General features: G+C 42.2%; 1 protein-coding gene and 2 long non-coding RNA genes across 6 annotated transcripts in view; 2 read left to right on the forward strand and 1 right to left on the reverse strand.

Moving 5' to 3' along the window:
• The window catches only part of CRADD (CASP2 and RIPK1 domain containing adaptor with death domain), a 79,569-nt gene extending 69,683 nt beyond the window's left edge, over positions 1 to 9,886 (reverse strand). Inside the window, exons 1-2 of one of the 4 annotated variants that reach the window (XM_030002574.1) lie at positions 9,771 to 9,886; positions 5,870 to 6,175 (exon numbers count right to left, since the gene is read on the reverse strand). In XM_030002574.1, the coding sequence (XP_029858434.1) occupies positions 5,870 to 6,167 (298 nt within the window). In that variant the 5' untranslated portion in view covers positions 6,168 to 6,175; positions 9,771 to 9,886. Of the gene's footprint in view, positions 1 to 5,869; positions 6,176 to 6,320; positions 6,405 to 6,744; positions 7,016 to 8,919; positions 9,233 to 9,770 lie in introns of those variants that run through there. The other 3 variants (XM_041120528.1, XM_030002573.2, XM_041120530.1) reach the window with 3 other exon arrangements.
• On the forward strand, positions 1,233 to 20,708 carry LOC115336065. Its single transcript, XR_003921606.2, has 2 exons — positions 1,233 to 1,436; positions 19,773 to 20,708. It is a non-coding gene; the product is annotated as an uncharacterized LOC115336065 (long non-coding RNA).
• Positions 9,934 to 14,463, forward strand: LOC115336064. The gene is made up of 2 exons (XR_003921605.2): positions 9,934 to 10,025; positions 10,376 to 14,463. It is a non-coding gene; the product is annotated as an uncharacterized LOC115336064 (long non-coding RNA).
• Positions 20,709 to 20,934: the final 226 nt, after the last annotated feature.

The following is a 20,934-nucleotide window of genomic DNA, read 5'->3' on the forward strand; positions in this document are numbered from 1 at the left end:
TGCATTCAAGACAATCCTTTGAAGAAACTGCAATGGATCCTCGCCTAAGAGCCTGAGGCCATGCGCTATGGCACTGCAGTTGTGTGAACTATCCCTCTGTGTCTCTGCAAACCCAATGACATCACACTGCTGCAACCAGGGGCACACACAGGTGGGAATATGCAGGATGCATCCACCCCTGTCCAGGTTCTTCCCCTTCAACGGCAGGATGGAGAATACTGCTTGGGCTCCATCCCTTGGATCCCATGGGATCACCGAGTCCCATAGTCATTCTTAATCTGCTGAAGAGTCTGATGATTGGCCAGGCCTTGGCAACCTCTGTGATGTCCTGGATCCAGTCCCTGGGGAAGCAGCAAACTTTGGAAGCCATCAGGTCTGGTCAGCAGATGGATATCTCCATTCCCTACACCACGGAGTCTTCAATCCCAACTACCCACTGCTTCCTCTCAGTGGCACTGGTTATGAGTAGCCGACCAGGCACAGCTGGCCCAAACACCTCTCTTGCCAGAACTCACTTCTCTCCTGTTTCCAGGGTCTATATGTTTTATTAAATCTATATTATTATTAGCCTCGCATATTTGTGTTACTGAGGATGACACCAAATATGGTTATATCTTTCCATTAACTTACCTGAAAGAAACTGTTTGAGACTGGACACAAAACACTATAGTTCTTAACCATGATGCCTAAGACTTAGGCTTCTCAAGGTGAAAAACATAGATGTAAGCAGCATAAACACAGCTCCTTACTAACACGGCAAAAAAGCAACAAAGCAAATACTCCTTAAACTGTTAAAAAAAAAAAAAAGAAAAAAAAATCTTACATTCATACACACATTAAAACCAAAATACATACACAGAACGCTCTGTAGAACTAGGGAAGTTGATTACTTGTCCATGTCATGATGCATGCTGTTAATATTGAGTGTGTGCACAAACCCTTAATGCCAGACTTCACAGATCTCGCTGCGGTCAGGAACAAAGCCAAAGCCATAAATGTAACACCCGATTTTCAGGGGAGATGGGAATGTGGAAAAGAGTTTGGGAAATTCTCCTACGAGGATGCCTTTGAATCTCTCCAGAGAATCAGAGAACATTTTCTTTAGCCTCCAGGCATTGGGATGTGGCACAAGGGCATTCCTTCATCTCCAGGTCAATCCAGTGCGGCCAAGGCTGCTAAGCCCATCCCTTTCCTTCAGACATACATGGGAGGAAACTCCCCCTTCTGCCACTGGACTATACAAGAGAGGGGAGGGAAAGAAAAGAAAAAAAAAACCACCGTCTTCTGTCCACCATTTTAGAGAGAGAAAAGGAATTCATCAGCTGCTCTCCTATCTGACATCCAAATGGAAAAGGCGAGAGACCAGACTGTTTCCTCACTGCATTAGACGTGAGCGGAAGCAGAATAGGAAGAGGGCAGGCAGCAGCCAACAAAAGGTAAGGAGAGATGCTAAACTTCCCCATGCCCTAATGCTGTTGCATTTGAATCCGAGTTCTTAGAAACCTACAACCCGGCTGTGGAAAAAGGACTTTGGGAAAGCTGTGGGGGGAGGGAAGGATGGCTTTCTCAGAAGTACATGTTTTGCTTTGTTTTGTATTTGCATGCTTCATCCAAAGTGTTACACAACATGAAGCTTTATGTAGCTATACGAGAACACACGTTCCCCACACATCCAGGGAAAAACCCCAACCACACTAAAATCTGTTCAAACCAAAAAACCTCACCCAAGTCTAACAGGACCCTAATGCAGACTTGTGACTAGGTACCACAACAACAACAAAATCATGCATTGGAAAATATTCCTTGCTTAGTTGTGAGAGAACAGCTTTCCCAAGACGATTCTGTGAAACTCCATGCCCCGAATTCACTAACATTTGCCAGATAGCAACGGGTGCTGCAGGATTCCTTTGGCAAACGCTGTATCTCAGACTTTTCTCTTTCTCAGTATGCTGTGATTTCCTGTGGAATGGAGAAATCATCTATACTACAAAGAGGTCCAGTACTAACACTCTTAGAATTAAATAATTTTATAGCAACATATAGCACAGAGAGAAATATAATACTTGGGCAGAGAAATTCCCGAGCAGAGAGAGATTAGAAAAACATTCTTATAAACAAATGCCGTCGAAGCTTATATTTTTATATTCAGTGCAAAAAATATTGGGTAACTGTTTGCTGTTCCTAGAAAGAATGGAAATCTGTTGCCAACAGCTGTAGTTTTTTGTAGGAATTACAATACTATATTGAAGATTTATGTGCCTGACAAAGGCATAAAGTTATCCAAACTAGGGCAGAAAAACCAGAATAGTCTTTTCCCAATGAAACAGACCCACATTATTTTTGTTAACTCTTACTACGGCAGTTCTCATCTTCAAAATCAGGAACTCGTACTGCAGTTGATATTTATAATCATTAGGTCTTGCAATGCCACTCTACACAGGTGAACTGTTTATCACAGGTTCTTAGATAAGCAAGAAACACACCCTATCATCTTGAAATAAATTAAAGTCATAAATATTTACCTCCAAAAGCACACAACTTTAAATTTTCTTCTTGATATTTTGGGGTTTTACAATGCTTTCCCTACCTTAAGAAAAGGTTTCCCCAAAGCTGTGGCCATCTGACAGATACATACGAGAGAGGAGAAAGGTGACCCAAGGCAAAAGGCTGTCCTCTGCATAAAGTAAACAAGCAAGGGGAAGGAATCTTGGGTCTCTTTGCTGCAATTTTACAGATGCAAGTGGCCCTACCTGCCTGCACATCACTCTCCTGATTCCCACGGAAAAAAATATTCCTCATGCTCTGCAGGATTATGGTCTTCTGTGTTCCTTGGAACTACAGCAGATAACAATATACAGAACTATTATTTTTAAGTCAACTGATGTGCAGCAATAAAACTCAGGCTATCACAGGTTTTAAAGTTCATTTATTTACAAGCAGCCGAACAGCATACTCTGGGTTGAATCCTGGGCCAATTTACAGTTACCCTATATGCTGCTCCATGAACATTACACCAAGTTACACAGCTTGGCAATCAATAACCCCACTGCCTTGGAAAAATTTGCCCAAAGGCTCCCAGTGAGTCAGTGGCAGTGTCTTGTCTAGGTCTCAGACTTTGGCTTCCATTTTGTAGCTGCTCAGTCCACCAGATCATATTTACACTAATCACCAAAAATGTTTTTATTTCTGTCCTTCTGAAATTGCTGTTTGTTTGGTTCAGTTGGTTTGTTGTTTTGTGGTGTTTTTTTTTACTAGGGGAAGAAAATAAATTTAAAGCTTCTTAACAATTACAGTTGTGATTTTTTTTTTAACTGGGAACCAACAAACTATATTTCTCAGCCAAAGGAAAGATAGAAAGCCTGATCTCTTTGAACAAAATGCACAATAATCCAAAGGCCTGCATAGAAAAAAATCACTGTGCATGTGCCACAGTTTTTAAGTTCAGATAGAGAAAACCTAAGTCTACTTTTACTTACTTTAAAAATCCTACATGTAGTCAGTGAGAAGAGAAAGACTATAAAATAAAACCTTCCTTCAAGGAACAACTTGCCACCAGTCCTTAGTCCTGCAAAAGATCTGCAAAAACTGAGGATATTTTGCTTGAGTAAACAGAATTTTAATCGAGCATAAACAAGTGAACAGCAGGCACGCAATTTCCATAAGTATGCATGATTCAAAGGAAAAAAAGATTTAAAAATCTGAGGCCATAAAATCAACTTCAATTTTAAAAGTTTTGGGGTTGAAAAAAAAGTACTGTGTATATGGCAGGCTTTTTTCACTACAGATGGATTCTTTAAAAGAAATTGCCACTGACAAATCATCATTTATAAGAACTGTTTCCAATGAGGCAGAAGTTATCTAGCATGGCACTAAAGAACACATTTAATTTTAAGTATGCTTATAGTTTTATTAGAGCCCATGGCTTTTTCCATGCTTAAGGCCAAGCATATGCTCAAGTACTCTGCCGAGACAAAAGCTTACAAGTTTGTTGTTTAGAATGCAAAGCGAGGCTTTTTATCCCAAACCACATTTTCTTGCATGTAATCAGCACTGATGATGCCACCATAGTTTCCAATTCATTCCAGGGTGCACTCAGCATTTATTAGGGCACAGATGGTGCTCTCTTTCTTTGGCTTCTAAAGAACATGCCTAAATATTAAAACAAACTTGGCTATCTGCCTCTTATCCTGTTCTTACACTCTGTATTGCCACAGTAAAAATAACAGTAACCTTTGATCTGGTTTGGAAGCCTTTTCTAATTTACACACAAAATTTGGCAATAGGATTATCAAGTCAGCCCACTTGAAACCAGAGAACCCGATATGCATAAATCCAGCACGTTAGTCACAAGCGATCAGAAAAGGAAACAAGCAATCCACAAAAGAAGTGAAAGTACAAAAATCAGAAACAATTTTTCTGGTAACAAACTACACGATCCTGACTGTACTCGATGGCTGTGTGTGCATTTCTGGAACTGTAAGGATTATTCAACAGCTTAACCAGCAATTAGCAAACAAACAGGCAGATTTGGAAGGCAAATAAAGAGCATTGGCATGACAGGATTTGTCATAACAGCGAGCAAGGTCTTTCCCAACATGCTCAATGCCACAAGTATGCATTGTGCTGAGAACTTGCAGTGTTTTCCCCTATGGGCAGCACAGGACATTTATTTCCCAAATTCTGAAAATTATTTACCCATTCCCGAGCAAGCATAAAGCAACCTTCACAGAGACTCAACAGAAAGACAAGCTGTCATGATATTCCATTAAAAATGTCCTAAGGTAAGATAATGTCAGATCTGTCCAGCAGATCTTGACAAAACGTTCTTGAACATGCAGCTGAACTGGCACGCAGGTGCACAGGACAGTCAACGGGTCTTAGTCACCCACCTTCACAGGCTTTCAGTCTCAGGCAAAGCACCCTGACACTGGAAAAATCACGTGTCGTGCATCAAAATACATATGACCAAACTCAAATAGGGGGGAAGAGTGGAGGGCTTGGATAAAGGTTAATCAGACTGCTCAGAAACGATGTTCCCAAGTGCAGACTATTTCACTATCTCGCTGGTAACATGAGGTTAGCAGCCAGCGCGTGCGGCCAGAATCTAGGGCAAGAAACGTGCATTTTAAGCAGTTGTTTTGAGTTCAAAACAGCTCAACAATTGCATGCACATATTGGTAAAGAAATCACTTACGAACAAACATCAAGTCCAGAACACTAGTTTTAGAAGTACATTTAAATGCCAGAAAGCCAAAGATTTCACTAAATAAGATTATACAACACCCTCGAAATCGGTTAGCTCCTGGAATTTTTTTTTAAAAACTTAGCAATGGCTGGTAATTTTGGAAGTAATGATCCTAGATATTTGCACTCCAGTAAACATAATAAGCTAACTAAATCTAAATTAGCACATGCTACTAAATCAATATTACATTAAAATCATAATAAGAGTAAGTAAATAAAAATTCCGTCAACATGAGCAATCCAGAAACAAACCACTGTAAAACATACATAAAACAAAGAATAATCGGGTATGGATGGTGAGAAGACTGTTCTGCAGCTAGTCAAAACTACTTTTTATAGTCCGTTTCCTTTAGGTAATGGAGTCTGGGTCCTCCTACATCCCAGCTTCTCCCAAGGCAGCCTCTCCTGCTGTCTCCCGGTCTCCTGAAACTCAGCCCTGCTCATTCCCCAAAGTTTGCAATACTTCCTGGCATTTGGCTGGCTTCCAGCAAATTCAGCCTGTCCCCTTTTGTTGATATCATGCTCCATATCTACACAACGCATAACTTGAAATTACTGGTACAGTCAATACTTTCAAACTTACGGCTTGAGAGCAAGCTTCAAAATATCAGCAACATGGCCTTACCTGCAGGATCTTGTACTGTCATTTCCTTACGCTTCACCATCAGCTTGTCTTTAACCCAGGGGAACTCCTGTAAGGAATCCAAGAATGCATCAAAAGCCTTGGGTCCTCTGGTGGGGAGAATATCAAGGAGCATCATGGTTTTCCTCTGAGTGGTGGTTTGGGATTTTATTTCTTGAACATGACTGTCCGTGAGAATCCCTTCCTGGTAGAGATACTGAATAACAACTCCATCCACCAGCACCTCTGTGCAGAGCTCCAGGCGCAGGGAGCGTAAAAGCTGCTTGTCTCTGGCATCCATCTGGCAACCTAGAGTGTGAGAAAAGGAGTAGGGAAATGCATGAAGATTAAAATACTTCAACCTTTAACATCCAGAAGTCATGTCTGAACATCCAGAAGTGATGTTTGATACCTGGCAACCTTTAGAAAGAATGCCAAACTCAGAACCACCAACCTGGGAAAACTATTAATGATCCCCACCATCTTCTTTCCACTCAGATTTCACTGCCTCACAAGCTAAAATGCAGCCGTTTCTGGGAAATATTAATAAAGGAAGAGAACCTTTGGCATTGTGAAGACCAGTCCTTTGCTGGAATAAAACCCACGCCAAATAATCCCACTCATTAACTGGTCAAGGTTCACACTAAAGGCAGCTAGAGCATTTGCCAGTCCTTAAGAGACTCTACCCCCAAAAAGTTAAGAGAGATGTCACACCTGGGCTCTGTTACTGATGCCTCTGATGTTACTGCTGTTGCAGTAGGGCAAAAGCAACAGCAGGACTGGTAGATGCACCACAGCCAGGCAGCAGCAGCGACAGAGTCAGCAGGCAGCTTTGGCCTACGCGATGCATTTTAATTTTCGGAGGGGTAGAAATGTACCTTATGCACCAGGTCGTTCTCCCACCGACTCATCCTGGAAGGCTGCTCTGGAACTCGACTGATCTGATGATGAGAAACCTTCTTCGAATTTCCATCTCAAATTTATCCACCTTCTATTTATAGGCGTTTGTTCTGCCACAACTGTTCTTTAGCTTAAGTAGCTCTTCTCCCTCCCTGATATTTACCCTTCTAATGCATTCACAGGAAGCAATCGGATGCCCTCTGCCAGCTTCCATTTCACTTGACTAACACTCTGACTAGACAAAAGCTGGAAAAGATGCATTTTATAGCCACTCTACCAAAGAGGAATCAAGGTCCAGAGAGACCAAGCAACTCATCCAAGATCATACAGGGAGTCTGTGCCAGACCTGTGAATGGAATCAAGATGTCCAGTCTAGTCCTTAACGACAAACATATCCCTAGGCCCATTAATGGCACTTGAAAAGGAAAATGACAGAGTAATACAATTAAATTCTTTCTCATGAGTAAATAATGAAGTAAAAAACCTGCAGCAGGTGTTGAGTGTGATTACCAAGTGAGTTTCTGATAATTAAACTAGACACTGCTGTTCGAACAGCTAGACCTTGCAGAAAGTGTACTTAATTCAGGTTGAGAATACAAGGAGAAGCAGAGATTTTCAAAGCTTTTGTAAGAAACCTGCTAAAGTCTTTATATGGTGAGAGGTGCCGACTGGCTCTCGAAGCCCCATCAAAGGTTGGTTGGTTAGCTGGCCTGGTTGTTAAAATCTAGGGCAGGCAACCAACAGAACACATAGGCACGTAAATGGCATCTTGGACAGAATGCAAGGGCCTAGGACCCCAACAGAGACTGGAAAACCCCATCTGTGACACCCCCTGATAAAGCTACTTTCTGAAAACGCTTCCCCTGAGCACTGAAAGCATTGCTGGACAGCACCCTCCCGGGAGAACTCCATCTCTCCTGGGTTACCCAGTATGTTTCTTGTACAGGGAAGTGAATTTTGAGGTGCCTGCCTTCTGTCTAGGGGCCATTTGGGAATCCAACAACATCTGTCCTGGCTATGTCCTTAAAAAATGCTAGTTTGCTAAGCATAGCTCAAACATCAAACTCCATCATGGAGTGAGATGATAGTGCAAGCAAGGAGATGGAAAAAGAGCAGGCAGGAAAGAGAACTGGATTTCCCCATTTGATGTTCGGATGCTCATTTTGGACAGGTGAAGCCGAAGATTCTGGTCTCTAACATGCACTAACTTGAAACTACTGGGAGCAATCACTGGACTAAAGCAAAACCAGATAAAATTCAGGCAGCAGATCCCCGTCATTTCTCCCTTCCAGGATTCCCTGATCACCTCTGAGCTCACGAAGCCCTTGCAGAGTTCAAGACAGGCACCCAGCAGCAGCCCCGAGTGCGTTCTCTCAACCCAGGCAGAAAACTGTTTCAGATGCTACGAAGCTCTTGTGCTTCACATTCTGCACGGGCCACCCAGAGCCCCATCCAGGAGCCTCCTTGCCCATGTGCCGGATGAGGAACATCAACTTCTCCAGCACTTGATGAGTTCCCCTTCTTCATGACCAAAGTGGTCAATGCTTTTCAAAAACAAGGCCTTTTCAAACCATCTCAGTTTGCACCTTTGTGCACTGAAAAATGCCTACCAAGCCATGACTCTGAAGGGGGAATTTCTGCTGAAAAAGCCCTCCGGCTTGCTGACTGCAGAGTGAGCACAACTGAGGCTTTAAAGCCCTGAACACCGCAGGCCCTTAACCCCAAGGTCACTGGCCGAGTAAACTTCCAAGATGGGGTGTATTGATTTTTAAGGTCTTTTAAAAATTAAGTATTTCTTTGTGTGTGTCTACTGTGAGAAGGAATGTCTGAGTCAGGAACTAAGCAGCCAGATATGGAAATATATCAGGATTTTGGTGCGTAACAGTGGAGGGACGGAGTTTAGCACAGCATAGAATTAGTTTAATTTTAATCAGAGCCTATACCTAGGGACCCAAAGTAAGCTCCAAAATAAATTTTCTCCAGTAATGCTGTGCTAGAGGTAAAGCAGAAAGATGAGTCGTTCGTTTACCCAAAAGATGACATGGCTCAAACCTTCCCTGGATACTTCTAAAAATGCATCTTTTCCACTCTAGAGCCAAATTTTAAGAAATATACTCCCACATCCTGCTGAATGAGCACAGCCCTTGACTTACCACCACACCAACACAGGCAAGTTTGCATTTTTTCTGGATCTGGCACAGAATCTGTCCACGAACGGCGGTAAAACTTTTGAAAGCCTTGACCCTAAAAAGACCCCTTCCGATCCTAAAAGGAACGTTCACTTAGTTCTTGGCTGGAAACGCTCTGGCATCTTCCCAAACACCAACTGCACTGGGCTGCTTGTGAGTCCGAGTACGTGTTCCCATGTGCCTGCTTAGCTAAGACTAAGCTAAGACTGCCTGATCCACGAGTGATTTTGGCTATTTGCAGCATGCCTACAGGTTCAAAATCTCACCCCACCCCCCCAAAAAAAAAAAAAAAAAAAAAAAAAAAAAATCGAGTTTTGCTTTTAACTTTTTAACCCAGGTCTGGAAGCTGCTGCTCCTGCCGCAGCCAAGGGCCGGCTGCCCGACCTGCTGCCACCCGAGCCCCGCGCCTCCAGCCCGGCCGGCGGCAGCAGCACCCCGGCCTGCCTGCCTGCCTGCCTGCCTGCCTGCCTTCCTTCCTCCCTTTCTTCTTTCCTCCCCCTCCGCCCTCCCGCCGGGCACGGCTGCCGCCGCGGAGGCGGGCGCTGCCGCCGGCCCTCGGCTCCCACCGCCCCGGCCCGCCCCGCGGAAGAAGCCCGGCCCCGGCCCCGGCTCCGCCAGCCTCCGCCGAACGTCCCCTCGGGCACCGCTGGGGTTTAACGCCTTTAACTCCCGCTTCCCCCTCAGCGGCGGGAGCCGGGTCGAACCGAGCGGGACCGCCGGTCCCTTCACCGCAGCGCTGGAGCGGGCGACAGAGCGCTGTGAGGGGAGAGCCCCCCCCCCCCCCCTCCTTCTCCGCCCTCGCCCCCCGTACTTACAAGAGGGAAGCGGGGAACTACACAGGGCGCCCGCGGAGCCTGCGCGGGGAGCACCATCTTTGTTGAAGGCAAGAGGGCTTCGCCGGAAGCCGCCGCCGCCGCCCTGCTGCGGGCCGGCCGGCTGAGGAAGGGCCGCGGCTGCCGGCCCCGCTGAGGAGGACGGGGCGGGGGTTTGGCGGGAACGCCGCCGCCGCCATGTCAACTGTGGGCAAGCACCGGTAACGGCAGCGTCCCACCCGCCTCCCGGGCGGGAAGGTGGGCCTCGGGGCGGGGGGGTGGTGGTGGTGTGGGGGGGTGTCTGCTGCGGGGTTGTGGTTTGGGGGTCTCCCGGTCCGAGGGGGAGACCCCGCGGTGGTTGGGGCGGGGGGGGGCGTCCCCTCAGCTGGCGAGGGGCTGAGGGGGATCTCCGCCAGGGAGGTGCTTTTCCAGGAGCTCGGAGGACCTGCTGCGCTCTCGGCATCTGGGTGGTGGGGTGGTTTGGGTTTTGGTTTTGTTTTTTTTTTTTTTTTTGTAGCCAGTGGAGGCGTCGTATCTAAAATTAAATTAGAAAGTACAAAAATGGAGTTTTCGTGACATTAGAAACAGCTGATCTCGTTACTCTCTAGGAATACCGGTTCCTGTCTGCAAGTATGTGCTAAGCCAGACTTCATCCAGGTGCTGGTACCATCATATCAAAACGCACAGCAGTGTTACATCGAATACTATATGTATTTAGCTCCATTACTTTCATCTGAACAGCCTCAAAGTGAAACTTCTGTAGATTAAAACCATTTAGTAAAGTAAGATGAAAACCATTTGGTAAAGTAAGATCTAACCTGTGTCTACCACAGCGCTACGCACATTCTCGTACTTTTATTCATCTATTATTGAATACAGAAACATCTCTTTCACATCATTTTATACGAATATTTGAAACCAAAGTACAGTAGAAGGAGAAAACTGATTCATAGAGCTATGAAAACGAGGCGGTGTCATTTCCTATCAGATATCACGGAAGAACTTTTTTCCATCTTTACGTAGGTGTCAGGTGTCGCACGGGCTTGAGCAGTGTCAGCCCTTTTCTTTCATGTCGGGACCGCAGTAATGATGAAAGAAAAAAAAAAAAAAAAAAGATCCTGCAGAGCTGGAACATGCTACCTTGAAGCTGCAGACAACCACAGCGAGCTGGCTGCGGTCTGCTCGGCTTGCTAATGCCTACCCTCTGGAAAAGCAGGAAAGGTGGTTGCTGCAGCTGCTGCTAGAAGTGTTGCCGCTGTGTGAATCCCGTTTGCACAGTCGGTTGAGACCAATCGTACAGATTTAAGGGTATTTGGAAGTTTGTTATGGAAACCTTTACATGTCTTTCCTAGGCATTGTACCCAGGAAATAATTTGCCATGGAAAAACGTAACTGAAAGTATTATTGGTAGAGCTCACATACTGCGGATGTTTAACATGATATTTATCCACAAGATTTTGCATAAAGATACACACTTAGTCACACTCTAAAGCTTGGATCCTTTTCCTTTGATTTTCCTGTGGCTGACAGCAAAGTTGAGAATTTATGTGGACGCAGAATGTAAATCACAGTCTTAAAGGCAAAGTTTGTACACTGGATTTAAGAAATGTTTAAAAAATTATATGCATTCACTATGTGGCCAGCTTCTACAGAGATGCTACTTATTTGGCAATTTTAAAGCAGTATTTTGGTTTAATTGACATAATGCTTTTATCTAGGATTATTTCCAGACAATAAATTTGATACAAGGGGTTTAAATGACTTTTAAATAATTGAGAAATCATATCTTATTCCAGTACATCTGTGAAACCAAAGTAAATGTTTTTTGTCTCAGGCACACATGTTAGTCTTCTAGGAACACAGACATAAAAAAATTAAAATACTCCTATGGGTTGTTTCAGAGTGATGCATTAACGTATTTACTATGACCTCGACAACACTGGAGACCACACAAGTAAGTCATTGGTAACTCTTAAGATGAGAAGTATGCTGCTGTTGTAGCAAAAGTACAGCTGAGGTGGTTTTAAATTTTCATGTCATGGATAGTTTGTAATACCGGTTGTGAGAAAATACATTTGTAAACAACACAAACCAGGGAGCAGAGAACACCACAAACCATCTCTATGATTGTTCTTCAGCACAGCGCTGTACAGCTACTGAAAGTTTCCTTTCTTAGCTTCTTGTATTTCTGATTGCAGCTTTTTTTTTCCAGTCACGATGTAAGGAACTGTATTATATCTGGAATTGGAGTGACCGAACTTGGAGACTTAAAATATCACATCATTGTAATCCTGACAGCTGCATTTAATTGCAGATAATGTGCCTACATTTTAAAATAGAAAATGAAGACAAGCAGTTACATCACTTGCATTTACTATATCTTTTTGCCAGATGAGGCAATTAGGATTATTTATTTTATGCTGTCCAAGAATGTCTTAGAAAGTTAGGAAAACATATGGATACGCACAGAGCAACTCCGGTTCCCACTCAAGTAAATGGTAGCCGTTGTAGAGCCAGCATTTAGTCCCGTCTTTGCTTACAGTCTAAACAGAGATGCAAAGAAGGAAAGCAGTGAAAGGAAACAGATAAGCCTAGGAAGGAGGATAACAGCAGAGATCCAAGTCTGATTAAAGGGGAAGTCTGGTGTTTCCTTTTCCTTCCACTAGTTTATAACTAGTGCTGCACATTCACTAGCAGAAACTGTAAATGCAGTACTGGTGTTTCGGGTTCATCTTCAGCAATGCACTCCAGGTGTTGATTATAGTCCGCAGTTACAGAACAAGGATGCGCACAGGTAATACTTTTAAGTCAAAGGAGAGAAGCCCTTAAACTTTTCATTTCGGTTCTGTTTGGGTTCAGCCCTGACTAAAGTTCTTCCAGTTCAGTTCTGGTCCGAGTTCAGTAAAACTTCAGAAGGATGGTTTGGTCCTATTCCAGTTTTAGGGACAAAGAGATAGAGATATAGATACGCACACACATATTTGAGCCAGTTTGGGTTCAGCTCAACTCCCCACTAACTCTGCTCAAATCTCAAAGCTAACCATGTAGATTAAAAAAGTATTTACTAGACTTTGTAGATCGGTGGACCACAGCCAATCCTGCACATCAGTATCATCAGACTTTTAGACTTCAGACCTCATTCTTACTGTTTCTGTGGATTGGGGAATCACCGGTGGTCATCATGCCACACTTTTGAGGACTGCTGAATTCGGGGTAGCAAGTCCAAATCTGTGGGAACCAAGCTAAGCGGCATCTCTTCTGACTACGCTGTTCTCTTTACATGTGGGTTATTCCAGGTCAGAATACCAGATTTTTAAATTTAACTTACACTTTTTTTAAAGCTCACTTAAAAGTCCCAAATCTTTTTAGAAACTCTGTACAATAATGAGATGTAAAAAAAAAAAAAAAAAAGCTTTTGAGAGGATCCTTTGTGCTAATTAAGAGTCAAGCTGTATGCTAGCATGTACATATTTTCTTTGTTTTCTACAGACTAATTTGTTTCTGCTGATAACAAGAGCCAAAATGTGTTTTTAAAACTAGTGCAAGCAGATTTAATCTATTAGGACTATGCTGTTTTCAATTGTCTGTAGGACAGCATTCCAACTTTAAGGACAAAAGAAAAGAAATATGAGCCTCTAGATTTGTTTATTAAAAACACATCTATTTGGTTAAATCTCTCACAAAACCTCTGAAATGAAGATGGAAAAAAAGAAACACATATTATATGGTTGCCTGTCATTTTCAGAAAGAAGAGCACAGAAAACACTTCTGAATGTGATGTATCTCAAAACCACTGAAAATATAAGTCAGGGTGGCCCAAACTCGGTGGCCTGAAGACCAGATGAGGGTCTTGCAAGCCATTGCTGTCCACTGCCGTCCCAGGCAATAATGCCTTCCCTTCCTCCCTCTCCTCTTCCTCCTCACCCTGGTCCCCTTTGCAAGCGTGGCCCTCCCTAATGCCAACATCCAGGGCTCCCGCGCCAGCCACCAAAAACCAGGCTGATGCCAAGGACGGGACGATTTTGGTATGGAAAGGTTGCCCAACTTGTAGACGGAGCTTAGGCGTGCTGTGCTGGGTGCCAGCAGGGTTTGAGGGCACTGGACTGTGGCTTGGGAGGGGGTGTCACTCTTCAGGTGGCATTTGGTACTCCAAAAGTGATTCCTTATCACTCCTGAGAAAAGGTGACGGGCAGGACTGAAGTGCCTCACCGAAGGGGAACAGCCCCCCGGCTGCTGCTCAGATTATTCTGATACTTCATAACTTCCCATTCATTGAAATAGTAAAGGCTTTAAATTAAATGCAGTTTGAAGAGAGCAATGAATACAAAATGTAGGTGACATGTCATGAACTTCCTTAAAAGTATTGTTTTATTAAAAGGCATGCCCAGCATGTAGCTAAAATATAGCATGGAACGTTTCAAAACATCTTAAACATCAGGTTTGAAGTGACTGTGTAGTGTCTATACATTCACCTTTGTTTCAGTAATAAAAATAAGTGTTTATTAGCTGTACTGCAATGACTTAATGCTGTTTACTTTGATACAAATAATCTCTAGCCAAATGTTGAATGCAGAATAGTTGTAAGAAAAGAAGCAGGCATCAAATGCAAAACTTTTGGATTCATTCCAGAAAAAAAAAAAAGAATCTCTGCAATGAATTAATTGTAATAAAAACCCTGCAATTAATATTTGCAAAATGTGACTCAGTATTTCTCAGAATTTGTAGTCCATTTTCTTTATATGAATTAATGTAATTCTGTGTTTGTTTTTGAAGTTTAAAGATGTTTTGAGGAGACAGATGAAATACTGCAAGCCTCTAAATATTTATTCCAGACTTATGAAACTATTTTTTAAATGTAAAGCAACCATTTTAATAATGTGAGAACAAACAAAGAAAATTCACAAATTAGCCTGAAAATCAAACACTGAAAAATAAGTAAAAGGAATTTAAGATTCAAGTCTGAAACCTTTTCACAAAACCAACTTGTTTTGTTTGCAAATTACAGTATATGAAATGGTTGTCTAGCATTTTAGATAAAAGACTGGAAGGTTGGTTTTATTTAGGAGGAGAATAACTACTGCTTTTTGTCATCTTCTGTTTCTTTCCCAGGCTTTGACCTGGACAAACTCATATACAGTACCTATATTTTTAAAGGTTCTTACTTTCAGGTTAAGCTTTTCAGGAGCTAGTAATGATTCATGGAAAGTTTTTACAGGTAGCCTAGCAAGAGATTTGCCACTGCTTATACTTTTTCCATACGTCCTGTTCTCAAACAAAAAATACCCTTCGATTAAAAATTCACTTACTCTATTTTGTTCCCTTTCAAAATGAAACCTGCCTGCATGCATGGGTACAGTGGGCAAGTTAAGCAGCCTGCAGTAGGCACTGCATCCTCCATCAGGGGAGTTAGATGAATTTCCAGAAAAGTTATCTTTTCGCAGGCAGCTTCCCTCGCAGACAACATGCATCTGAAGTGCTTTTCAGCTCACAAAGGAGCAGCGATGCCACTTCTACTGCAATCTAGTTAGACAAGAATCTCACTTCCCTAACTTACTTTCTTCTCTCTTCCTAGCAATGCAACCAGTCAAGGATATTACCATCATTGCAGCTTAAGTTCCTATCAATGTTAATTGAAATATAAGCAACTTTTCACCTCACGCTGATAAATTACAAAATGTTAAGTCCACTGCCCACTTTACAGATGGGTAAATTGCAGCTAATATAGGCTCAGTCTTGTTTAATATTGCTCTTCCTAAAAGAAAATGAACTGGCTAAAAGTCCCATAAACAGTAACAGTTGATCCACAACTTCTTCTGCCCTCCAGACTGTGTCAAGCAGCACACTAGGTAAGAAAAAAGCAAATGTATGATGTGTGTAATATAAGTGTCCAGAACAATCCCCTCAAATTTGGAGATTCCCCCTGAGACAAACTGAGTGTGGGTACAGAGATTCAGCTGAACAGATTCTATTTCAGGGCTGCAACCTAAAGAGATACAATTAAAATTGTAACAAAGCATTTTGAAAAGGGATTTTACAGCTTTCAACTGTCAGTCTTACAACTGTTTCTTATATAATTCTTGTTATCGAGCCTGATCCAAATAACTTCAGTAAAGTCAAAAGAATTTGCACTGGGCTTTGAATCTTTTCCCACGTTGAACATACCTCTGCATTCACTATTTGTTAACTGACAGTGCACCAAATTGCAGTTCTCAGCTATGAAACATCAATTACGGAACAATTTGACTGAAAACAAAAGGATTTACTTACAAAAACCCTGCCTGCCAGTGAAAGAAGAATTAAGGCAGGGACACTGAATGTGGGGGGTTTTAAACGTATTTTGTTCTTTGCAGCACTCAGCACTAAATTTTTTCCTGGGTACTACCTGTTTAAACTTTTTCCTACTAAATGCCAGCTTGTTCCTTATGCTAATATAAATATTGCAAAAAATGCATTTTATTCCTCCTTAATACCATAGCAAGTAGTGGTATTATTTTGGTATTTCAGTTCCTGGAGAGTTAATGGCTCCAACTTTGGAAGAAAACAAAACAAAACACAGCTGCAATCCTTTTTTTAAATAGCATTTAAGTAGAATAAAATCCACAATTTATCAGGCAGATTAAACACCATAATTATGGTGATATGTTTTTACATTTCCCCAGACTTTCTCAGAGGCACTGGCTATTTCAAAGCCCTGTAGATAACGTGATTAATAAACAGTTAATCCCTCCCCCACCTTGGCAACCCTGGGACCAGGACAGACTGATTTTGCTATAAGCTTATTCTTTTTTCCCCAAAATTCAGTTATCTAGGCAGACTTTGTTTATACGTGGTTTCAAACTATGCTGATACTAGTTACTCCCCTGGACCTTTAAGCTCTACTAATACACCTTTCAGCATTGTACTAGTCCTGGTGGTTAGTTATTTGATACACCTTGTGAGAAGTGCCACCTCTCATAGGAGCTGCTAGCTTTTTCGTGTTCTTTCCCTTCAGTCCCTTCTCAGACACCAAAAGCCAGACAGGTAATTCCCTGCTCAGCAAGCAGCGTAGCTTCTCATCTGGTTTTCTGGCAGCTGTATTTTACCTAGCTTGTAGCGTGCCCTCTGTCTAAGACAGCCGATGAGGACCAGCGATGGTCGGCACCGATGCCCTTCACAGCCCCTGGCAGCACCAGCTCTGCCTCCCAGTTTCTTTGACTGATCTTCAGCCCGTTGTAGAAATTACTGAATTTCAGCAATACTGTGGCAAACCGCCATGTTGTAAAGCGAGCTCAGACCTTGGTGATCCAAAGTTGTATGTCGGTGGAATGTTGTTTCCAGGCATTTTCAGTCATGCTAAGGGCTTAGCAAAATACTGAGACCTGCTGAAGTTAACGCTAATAAAGAAGTGGTTTTCAGGAGCTAGGCTGAGAAACCAAAGTAGCTTGTCATCCCCGTTTCCTTTGTGTATAGGGCACTAACCAGCTCAGACTTTTCAAGTAATTTCTAGTTATTCTATTTGGAAATTTTATGGTTTATGTACTAGAAGTTTCCTTTATTGCTATAGTTTTTAAAAAACAAAATTTCTCCTTTCAACAGAAAAGTTTCTTATAATTATTGAGAAACAGTAATACAACTTTTAGAATCCCTGAAGCCATTATTTCCTCTAGCAGTCAATATGATACTTAGATTTATTTTAATGACAGCAAAGTCAGCAGAATTTTTATTTTACTTTATTTTAAATGACTGGTAGACACGACACCCATGTCTAAAGCTATCTCTTCCCATTTCCATCATGTGTTTTGGCTTAAGAAGAACAAAGCCCTGACATCACTTGACTTCCTTTCTGCTAGATCCTAGGCTTATAGCCAAAGGAAAAATGCATAGGAATTTTATCAGGAATACAAGAAAAAGTTCTTGAATACAGCATGTAAGTAAATAAAGTTTTTTCTATGATCTTTAACAAGGTAATTTACCTACAGGAACACTTTGCTAAGATACAGCAATTCATGCAACTACAGAACCCTGTAAGTTCCGGATTGTTTTAAGATATAAAAATAACCCCTCTGCCCCCATATTCTAGTGAGCAATTTTTCCTTCTTGCTAATAATTATGTATTGTTTATCTAGAATGTGGTTATATAAGATATAATTAGGACAATACTGACGAGATCAGATTAAAATAAAATTACTTCTAATGCAATGGGTGCAGCTGCTGGGTTACATTCCCACTCTACCCACCCATCTTGTATTTGAACCGTTTTCTGTCTCTGGTGATAATACTAGCAGCAGGTGAATACCCATACAACTAAAATGGAGCCATAGTTGACACTTCTGCTAGGTTTAGTGCTCAACTAAATACAGTCAGCAGTTCCATTTTCATCATTCATCTTGCAATTTTTTAAATTTTTTTTTTCCAAGCATCACCTTTTAGGATTGTGGGATTCTCAGCTTTCCTTTAATTAAAATGAAGAGGCTGTCAGCAACTAACATTCCAGGTATAAGCTGGAAAAACTGAAACCTCCAGACTCAAAAATGAAAAACCAAACCAACACATGGGGTGTAAAAAAAGGCTTAGGATTAAAGTCCTTATCATGATTTTTGGTTGACTCACGGGCATTGAACCTGTGAAACTGGCTTCACTGAACACTCTGTACTAGCAATTCAAGATGACATGTATCAGTTAGAAGTAATTTTTGGAATCTGAAGGGCCAGCAATTTAAAAGCTAGTGCTGCAAACAAGCCACAACAACATCTGTAAAGTAAAAAAAAAAAAAAAAAAAAAACACTGGAACGTTTTTTAAAATGTTTGGACAACATGATCATGCCTGAAAATTCACAAGGTCTACATGCAACATTTTTGCACCACTGTAATCTAATCATGCGCTATCCTTGGATTTTTTTGTACCCGAACAAGTCATTCCTCTGTGCTGCGTTAGAACGAAGCCGAGCTTTCAGCAAGCTATAGTGTGGTTTAGTTTTACTAGTGCAATGCATCAACCCTAGGGCTGGCATCCTAATGAGGACAAGAACTATGCTTTCATACAAAGAGGACTAGTTCCCCCTCCAGTCTGTTCAAAATATTGTTCACTGCTTCGAGCACACCATAGCTACAGACCCTACTTTTCCTCACAGTAACTAATAGGAATGATACGAAGCGCAAGTCAGTTTGCTCAATGTTTGGTGACTTGATTCCACATCACAGTAACTACTCTTGATTATTTACAAGAATCACCACCTTTCACTTTACTAGCACTCCTTGTCTTCAGCCTGCCGTTTGCCCCTGTGCTTTGGAGAACCGCTAACAAAAATCCCAGCGAGCTGCCCTGCATCTGCCCCATGTCATTCCTCAGAGCTTGGCTCTGCCGTGGGGTGTACCTGGCCTGTGACTGCTCACAGCAGGCTGCCAGCAACGAGACATAAATCACTTCTTACGTGTACAACATGACCGTCTTATTGCACCCCAAAGCTCTTATCTTCTCAGTCTGCTTGTTCCAGCATTGGTATTTGTGGTTTTAAATCCCCAGGCCAGGGGCTAGCCTGGAGGGAACTTAAAGAACCTTAGCATAATGTGTTCACCACTGAGACCCCAAGCGTATCACAGCTAAGTTTATCACCTTGGCTAAAAATGCCCAGAAGTAAAAGGTTAACGTAGCACCAGATTAGAGTGTTTCTTACTGTAACAGAAGTTATTCCGTATAGCAGCTACCTCATCTCAAGGTAGAGCTAGACAAGAACTGTAAGAACACAGATTCATCAGGATGAAAGAACCGTATTCCTGGGAACACTTTTCATGGGCACTGCTCACAGGAAAACCTCCTCAGCTTCAGGGTGGCAGATCCTAGCAAGACAGATGACAAGCACAGAAGAACCGTGTGATTATGACCCGTACCTGGAATACAAGAGCTCTTCTGGGAGGGAACCGGAGGGTGGTTGCCGTGATAGGTGAAAAACTTCCAACTATCTGCTACATTTTGGCAGAGCGTGGAGAAAAATTTTACATAACAAAAGCTTTTGGTTTGTTTTTCAGGAGCAAACTCCACCCATTTCTATACTAAAGATTGCATTAAAAACAGGGAGAGAGAATTGAAGCCATGGAGGAAGAGGGAGAAAAGCCACCTTTTCCACAGAGAGAACAACATATCAAGTGTTTGCCATACCAAGGGACCATCCCCTCTGTCTCAGGTTCTTGGTGTCTTCCTCGTCTCAGTGGCCGTGCTACTCATTTCTGCCAGCACATTAATGACAAAACTCGGTGCCTAACACTGGGAGTTTAGATGCAACAAAATAAGCTGGTCAGTGCCCCAGAGTTTATGAGAAGGGACAAAGCATCTTGACAGTACTACAGAACAGTTAAGTCTCAAGGAAAACAAGAAGATTCTTTTATATTGTTTCTATTTCAGCCTGGGCAGGGCTAGATCACAGCAAGTCTTGACAACCCTCCTTGTTCAAACACAGGTCTATTTGCTTTAATTAAAAAGCTAGGGAAAGAGTTAAAACTATGAAATGCTTGACTGAGGATGAATTTATGTCCTTGTTACTCTCATCCTGGATATTTCTTCTATTAAATACTTCACATGTAGACTGAGGAATGGGTACTGAGGCCCTTAGTCCCTTCTTACCATTTGGAGGACTGCTGTAACAGAAAAAGCAATGTCCTATGCTAATACCTAACTATGGGAACTCAGCAGGCAGCCTCTAAGCCACTAATCTGAACATAATCCAGCTCTACCTTTGAGCAGCACCACAAAGGCAAAGCAGGGGTATTCATCCTCACTCATACATGTGCATTTATTTGAGTATTAGCTGAGAAATTATATAGGTTGGTAAGATCACTGTTTCCTGAATAGTAGCAAATCCATACATACAAAGATTGGGAGATTGTTGTGCAATTTGATTTACTTTATTGAGTAATAGTCTGATAGCTACAATGGTGAATCAGAAGAAAAGAAAAAAAAAACCTAAGGAAAAAAAAACCCAAAAACAACAAAAACAACCCCCTCCAAAAAAAAACCCCAAATCATATTTCCCCACATTTTGGGAAACAAGCTGAAGAAAACATTCTACACTGTAGAAGACAGCTCTAACTGCTGATATCCATGTTTTGACATTGGAACTGAGCAACTGCAAGTCTGCAGCGTACAGTCCTAAAGCCTCAACCAAAAGAGGCTTAATAGTAATAACATGGATAT

The sequence above is a fragment of the Aquila chrysaetos genome, chromosome 26 (genome assembly GCF_900496995.4).
Source record: "Aquila chrysaetos chrysaetos chromosome 26, bAquChr1.4, whole genome shotgun sequence".
Classification (NCBI taxonomy): Eukaryota; Metazoa; Chordata; class Aves; order Accipitriformes; family Accipitridae; genus Aquila; species Aquila chrysaetos.